At 54.5% G+C, this 7,110-nt stretch overlaps 1 protein-coding gene and 1 long non-coding RNA gene across 4 annotated transcripts in view; one reads left to right on the top strand and one right to left on the bottom strand.

Annotated features, from left to right (window-relative positions):
- The window catches only part of FLI1 (Fli-1 proto-oncogene, ETS transcription factor), a 126,369-nt gene that overhangs the window by 4,184 nt on the left and 115,075 nt on the right, over positions 1–7,110 (top strand). Inside the window, exon 1 of one of the 3 annotated variants that reach the window (XM_050755974.1) lies at positions 2,448–2,466. The exons of 1 other annotated variant lie outside the window; for it this stretch is intronic. Coding sequence is in view for 1 of the 2 variants with exons in the window: in XM_050755972.1 (XP_050611929.1) it covers positions 3,574–3,591 (18 nt within the window). In the remaining variant the exon portion in view is untranslated. Of the gene's footprint in view, positions 1–2,447; positions 2,467–3,084; positions 3,592–7,110 lie in introns of those variants that run through there. One more of the 3 variants, XM_050755972.1, reaches the window with a different exon arrangement.
- Positions 999–5,339, bottom strand: LOC126934997 (uncharacterized). The gene is made up of 2 exons (XR_007719181.1): positions 5,231–5,339; positions 999–1,442 (listed from the first exon to the last, which is right to left on the bottom strand). It is a non-coding gene; the product is annotated as an uncharacterized LOC126934997 (long non-coding RNA).

Genomic DNA, 7,110 nt, shown 5'->3' on the forward strand with positions numbered 1-7,110 from the left:
TCCTGAGTATTCACGCCCATGTGCACGCTTTCTGTAAGTGACCCCAGACTTGGAAATATGTGGTGGCTGTTTTGTTGTTGAGATACTTTTTTCTCCAGTTGGTAGCTTTTGTTTTAAACACTGGGAAGAGCTTCCTTGGCTGTGAGCTGCCTCTGACTTGAAAGCCAACCCTGAGTTGGTGGAATGTGAGCTGTCGCTGATGGCACTCATACCAGCTCCTGTTCAGCAGCTCTGCCCAGTCTGGGAACGGGTGAGGCCATTGGAGCCATGGTGAGCCAGGAAAGAGGGTGTGCACAAGTGTGTGGGCAGGGGCAACCTTCCCCAAGCTAGGCCCAGAGACTAAGGAAAGAGGAAAGAGAGAGGAGAGGAGGGAGAAGAGAGGGAAGGGGAGGTCTGCCCGGCTAACACAAGACAGTTTTCATTTGTAGCGGCCCTCACCGCAGGCTCTCTATCAATTTGTCTCAATGCAAACATTCAAAATATTCCCTTTGGCTGCTCGTGAAAACAATGTGAGCTGCCAGGATCAAACCATCTTTCCAGATGTCTGGTGGTAACCACATTAAACAGGGTAGACTTGTTTACTATTGTGCTTGGTTAGTGCGCTTCCCCCACCCCCTTTCAGGATTTAAAAAAACAGCAGCAGCAGTGGAGTTGAGCATCAAACCGCGAGTTACATAAGAGTGGGGCAAACTGACCCACCGGCATGCCAACACTGCATGGAGGAAATCTGAGATTCCTGCAGAGACCTAGTCAGTTAGGTGGGGTCTTCTTTCTGGGTGGAGACCTCTGTGAATGGACAGGAGCTTCTCCAGGGGGCTGAAAATTGCCAACAACAGTGGCACCAGTGCCAGTCTATGAGTCACAAAGGGGAAGTCGTGCCTGTGTGTATACATCTAGTGGTGCCTATGCCAGCCTGTTCACTACCCCCTGCCCATCTCCAAAACTATGAAATTGCCATAGCTTTGGAGAAACAGAAAGTGCTATCAAGTTCCACAGTTAAAACTAAGGGGCAAGTCTTCATTTTAATCTAGTTCCATATTGAACACTTCCAATGGGGGAGGCAGCTGGTGCTGAAAGGAATTGGGGGACAGTATAAGGATGTTCGGGTGACTACTGACTAATGTAGTGAAGATGATCTGTCGCTTGCCAGACCAACAGGAGTTGGAAAGAGAAACCTAGCCATGGTCTGTCACAGAGGTACCCTCTAAAGTGCTTGGAGGAGGGTGGGGGGCAGTCGCCACCTGTGGAATGCCATGAACAGCCTCTGCAACTGCCCAGCAGCAGGAAGGGGGCCTCCTGGTGGTGGAGTTGGAGTCCTTTCTGCCTGAAAGACGAGCAGTGTGGCTGGGGTGTGCGGGTTTCTGGTGAGGTCCGGGTGGGAAGCCCTCTCTCCGCATTCTCCTGAAAGCTCTGTTGTAGTTTGAAGGTCGGTAGAGCCTGGGCTGAAAAGGAAACAATTTGGGGTTTGAAAGGATGTAATTCATTCTTCCTTTCCCGTTAACCTCTTTCCTCTCTGGAAAGCATGTGGAAACGCTGAAGGGAGGAGTGAGAGGGCAGGCAGCCTGCCGCGGGGAGGAAAGGGTTAAGCCTGATTTCTTTTAATTGAACTCCAGAACTGGTGGCCCCAGGCAAAGGGGGGGACTGACCCCGCTAGCGGTAACCAGATGTGGCGGTCCCAGGGGAGCCCCGGAGCAGACCCCTGGATTGAGAAGCAGACAGGAGCGGGGGGAGTCAGCCCGGCCCCCATCCCACCATCCACCCCACCCCCACCCCCAACACGCACACCGAGTCTCAACTGCTGGCAGGCTGCACCCGCCACTCCAGGTCTGGTCACGTTCAGACCCGTGTCTGTATTCGAACCCAAAATTGCAGCTGAATTGATGAGACTAATTTCTAGAGAGGGAGGGGGAGGGAGGGAGGCGAGTGAGCTCTCGGGCTCAATTGCTCCTGAAGAAATAAAGAATCAATAAGTCACCTTTTTCCGCCTCTGTGGACACCCTTTCGAAATTTTTTCTTCCAATTGACTTGGATCTCCTCTGGATTTTTTTTTCCCTCTTTCCCCCGTCGGACTCTTAAATAAAAGTGAGCAAGTCCAAAGCGTGGTCTGGAGAGCGTGGACAAGGTAACCTGTTTTGGATGTCCGGGAGAAGGGAGTCCGGCCAAAAGAGCCCAGCCCCCGAGGCTGCTCCAACTGGGGCGCGCGGCGACCCAGGAGGGAGGGAGGGAGGGAGGTCTCCGGGTGGGCCGGGGAACGCCGGCCTCCAGGCTGGGTAGGGAGGACGGTCCAGAGCGCGGGCCTCCGGGTCTCATCCCGGGAAAATTCTGGGTCTGCGCTGCGCTGTTGCGTGCTGCGCTCCTGGGACCTGCTGACTGTCGTAGAGGGAACGTCCGCCGTAGTGTCAGTTCCTTGGGGACCAGGAAGGGCGACTCTTGCCTGGGAGTCAGTGCTTGGGCCGTCGGGTCCGGGTAAGCGCCGGGGGTTTGGCTCGAAAGATGCGGATAGGTGGCCTAGGGCACCGCGGATCTCCGCCCTCTGCGGGCACCGGGAGCCCAGGGTCGAGGCGCGCCGCCCCGAGGGGCCCCTTCTCCTAACAATGCGCCCCGGAATGGAGTCCGCTCCCTGACAGCGCGGGTCAGCCCGAAACCGCCCAGAATCCGCTTCGATGAGTGGGTGAGCCGCTCTGGGAGTCTGCCGCGTCTCGGCAGCGGAGGGCCTGAGTGGAAAAATTCTTATTGGATGCACTTTTTAATGGTTGGTTTGCCTCGGTTTGCGTCCCCGGCAGTAGGCGCTGGGTTACCCGCAGCCCTAGTCAACTCTCCCTCCGTACCCGTCCCCCCCTCCACACACACACTACCCTCAAAACGTTTGTCTCCGGCTGGAAAAAGCATTAATGAACGTATCTGTGGGAAGAAACGGAAAGTGAATGAGTCAGGAGGGCCACCTTCGGCCAACCGCCTCAGGAAAAGCAAAGAAGCCAAAGGTCTTTGGCTTTGGATTTTGGGGGAAGGTGATGGGGGGGGAGGTGCAGACTTCGGGAATCAGGGCGCGGACGCTGGGCGTGGACCCCGTCATTGTTCCCGGCTAGCTCTTATCTCCCAGGAGCAAGTATCCTGTGTGCGCAGCGCGTGAATGTGTCTGGGCATCTCCGCGTATATTTATATAGTGTGTGATGCGAAAAGCAGGACCAGCCGAGGGAAGGAAGAGGGGGTGTAGGGGGAGGGAAGAAGAGGGAGAGCAGAGGGGAGAGAAGAGAGAGGAGAGCTCGAGGCGAGAGAGAGAGAGAGAGAGAGAGAGAGAGAGAGAGAGATAGGACTTCCTCCCCGATTCGCAAAGTGAAGTCACTTCCCAAAATTAGCTGAAAAAAAAGTTTCATCCGGTTAACTGTCTCTTTCGCTCCGCTACAACAACAAACGTGCACAGGGGAGCGAGGGCAGGGCGCTCGCAGGGGGCACGCAGGGAGGGCCCAGGGCGCCAGGGAGGCCGCGCCGGGCTAATCCGAAGGGGCTGCGAGGTCAGGCTGTAACCGGGTCAATGTGTGGAATATTGGGGGGCTCGGCTGCAGACTTGGCCAAATGGACGGGACTATTAAGGTAAGCGGCGGGGCAGTGGGCGCGGGCGGCGGGGACAGGCCGGGTAGGCGAAGCGGCGGGCGGGTAGGTGCGGGGCCCGCGTCCCGGAAGACGTGGCCGCTCTCCCTTCCTTCCTCGCCCCGGCTTCGCGCCGGCTCCTCCGGCGCTCGGGTGGCGAGTCCTACTCGCGGGCCAGCCGGCCAGGCGCCTCATCGAGGGCGACCTCCCCCTAAATCCCTGCCCCAAAGTGGAGCCCGACCCCCTCCCACCTCGCTGCCCGCCGGGCTGCAGGAGGGGGAGGCGGGAAACCTGGGGACGCCGGGTGCAGACCCGAGTCAAGGGCGGGAGACCTCGGGGTCCACCACTCCCACCGGCACCCGGAGCTCCCTGGCCCCAGCGCTGGGCACTGGGCTTCCTCTCCGCAGAGGCCGAACACGGCGGGGGCGGGGGCGGGGGCTGCAGCCGCCCCCCCTCGGGTCCCTGCCTGGTGGGCCCTGGGGTGGGTAAGTGGCCTCGTCGCGGGAGGGTAGGGGTGCAAGTGAGTGTGTCGGGGGCTCTCTCTGAGCGGGCTCCTCCAGATGGAAGCCCCTGTTTACATGTCAGCGCTTTCCCTTCCTCTCGGCACTCAGTCGCCCGGCTCTCGGCGCTGGAGAGCTGCCGGCTCCGCGGGACTCCTGGGCCGGCCTCGCCGCCTCTCCGGCGGGGAACCTTCCCCAGCCCCGGTTCGCGCAGATCCTTAGCGCCCCGCGCCCCGGCCCTTCGCGCCCAGGCGTGCGCCGGCTCCAGGACAAGGGCTCCTGGAGCTGTCGCCTCTGAGAGGGTCCTGGGTCCTTCGGAGCCGCCCCCACTGCAGGGGCCGGCTGTGAGCCCGCGCCCAGCGCCCGCCCTGCCAATCCCACCCCCGCCGCCGCCGCCACGCCTGGGTCTAGGTTGCAAAGTGCAGCCCAGGAGGAAAGGTGAGGGTTTGGGTTCGCGTCTCACTTCAGAAAGGTTGACTACTGTCTCTCAAAGGGTTCGCCAAGTGGGGCCAGGAGCAGGGAGGAGGGAAACCCCCTAACGTGACAGACCTTAGAGGACCTAGGGAAATGAATGGGACCAGGGGTTAGCTTCGAGGCTGCCGCACAACACCAAGCGGGAGTTTGTCTGGAGAAACTATTAGGCTGGCGAGGTGGGGACTGGCAGAGCCCGCCATTCCCCAGAACCCGAAGGAGTCCACTCCCTGCTCTGGGCTCAGCGAGAGGAGGCTAAGATGTTGGGCTGAGAGGATTCAAGAGATTTTTATCTTCTGGGTGGGGTCGTGGTTTTTATTTTCTAAGTTTTTTTTTTTTATGAAAGTTTGAAATATGCTGACTTAGGTAAAAGACACCAACCGAAGGAACTTGCAAATCTGGAGATGAGATAACTGATTGTAATGGGTTAAAGGGAGCTTATAAGAGCCTCTAAGAGCCTGGGTTCCTCAAACCCAAAGTGAGTAGGTGAGAGGTAGGTGAGAGGGGATTCCTGCCAACACCCAAGAGTGAGGGTCACTGGGCCATTTTATGCCTGTTTCTCTGCTTCCTGTTGATGTGTGCATGCAAGTGTCTCTGTATTTCTGGGTTTAGTAATGAGATGCTCCCCTCTAGAAAACTCCCTCCCCCCAATCAGGACAGTTACCACTTACTCTGAAGGCCTCTTCTGATCCAGAAGGGTGGTAAGATGGCCTCAGGGTCTTGATGTGGACACCCTAAGGAAAAGTGAAGAAATATCTCCACACTGCTTAAACTCTACGCACAGGCCCTGAGCAAAAGGAGGAAGCTGTGGTCTGTGTACCCAGGATGTGCTAACCTCTTTAGATACACACAGGGATTGGCATGGCAGGCCTCGAGAACAGGCTTAGAGCAGGAACCTGACACTCCAGGCCAAGGATGGGAGTGAAAGTCCTTTCTTTTCATGTGGGCGGTGGGATCCAGGAGCTCCTCCAAACCCTCCCTGTGAATAGGCTGTCATTCACCTGAGTTACCTGGCTGGGCTGGGTCCCCACAGAGCTATCTTTCGTCTGCAAGCATTCTGCAGGATTGAGCCTTTAGTGTATATTTTGGTGTTTAAGTTGTGTGAAAGCCAGTTTTCTGTTCGCATGTGACCTCTGGATCTTGGGGTTTCCAGATCCCATTCCTACAATAGTTCAAATACTGTGCTTGGAGAGGACAGTGGACCAGGAGAGAGGCCAGCATTCTTCTGCTGTCTTGGTGAGAATGCACCATCCATTAAGCCTGTTTGAGCCTCATCATCATCACAAAAATGAAACAGTGGAACTGGGTTGACTCTACAGTAGTATCTTCCCAATCTTCTCAATGCCTAAAATATCATGCTCATATGCGTTTACAAGAACACTTACCTGTATGTGCGCTAAATCCAGCCCTACGCTGATCGAGGTTGAAGACACTACAGAGCAGGTCTAATTTGTGGACACAAATCCAGGATGTCCATTTCCAGTTTGAACTGCCTGATAAAATCAGGTTTGAGTGATTCTAGGATGTGATTTTATGCACCTGCATAGTTCTTCCTCAAATATAAGACATGTCTGTATTTCAAAATATCTGTGGGTCTCGGCACTCAGGTGATATTTGGTGCAGGAAGCCAGGGAAATCTGGATTTCTTCACAGAAGCCCTTTATTTTGTGCATAGTTTGCACAACTCTATGTGATTACAAAATCTCCATCTTGTTGCCCTCTTTATAAGTCCCTCCATATCATATTTTCTTCTCTTTTCCAAAAACAGCTCCTGGGAAGGCTCTGAGCATCACACTGGGAGAACCAATATTTGCTGGAGCCATGCTACTCTTTTGTCACAGACAGGTTAACTTGAGATATTAAACAACACCCTACCCACGCCCCTGCTTCCCACACTGATATTATCAGTGTTAAAAAGCACATGATACTGTTTGCTGCTTTAAGAAATGACCTGGTTTCAAAAACTGCATCTTAGTTTTAGGCTGGCTTCAGTTGAATCCAGTTAATTTTATCTATGAATGCCTGACTCAATGTACGTGGTGCCATTACAGATGGAGAGACAGAGAAGACAGACATGGTGAATGAAGGTGGGAAATAGAGAATGAACGGTGGATTTGGGGTCAGAAAGCCTGGGTTCATTCTCAGCTCTGCTACCTAGTAGCTGTGTGCCTTATAGCAAGGCACTTCTTGAATCTATTTCCTTATCTAGAAAATGGGGCCAAAGCACCTCCTTGCCACAAGTCATAGGAAGAATTTTTAAAGTCTGCTACCTTAGCTGGATACACATTAATTGAACTTCGTGTGCCTTACAGCAAGGCACCTCTTGAATCTGTTTCCTTATCTAGAAAATGGGGCCAAAGCACCTCCTTGCCACAAGTCACAGGAATAATTTTTTACAGTCTGCCACCTTAGCTGCATACACATTAATTGAAGTTTGCTTTTGGGAATGGGCATACCAGGACAGATTGGTCAGAAAATTAGAACACAGGTCCAAGTTTACCATCATGCATATTTGATTAATTCAACAAATATTTATGATGCATCTATTATG

Source organism: Macaca thibetana, chromosome 14 (genome assembly GCF_024542745.1).
Source record: "Macaca thibetana thibetana isolate TM-01 chromosome 14, ASM2454274v1, whole genome shotgun sequence".
Lineage (NCBI taxonomy): Eukaryota > Metazoa > Chordata > Mammalia > Primates > Cercopithecidae > Macaca > Macaca thibetana.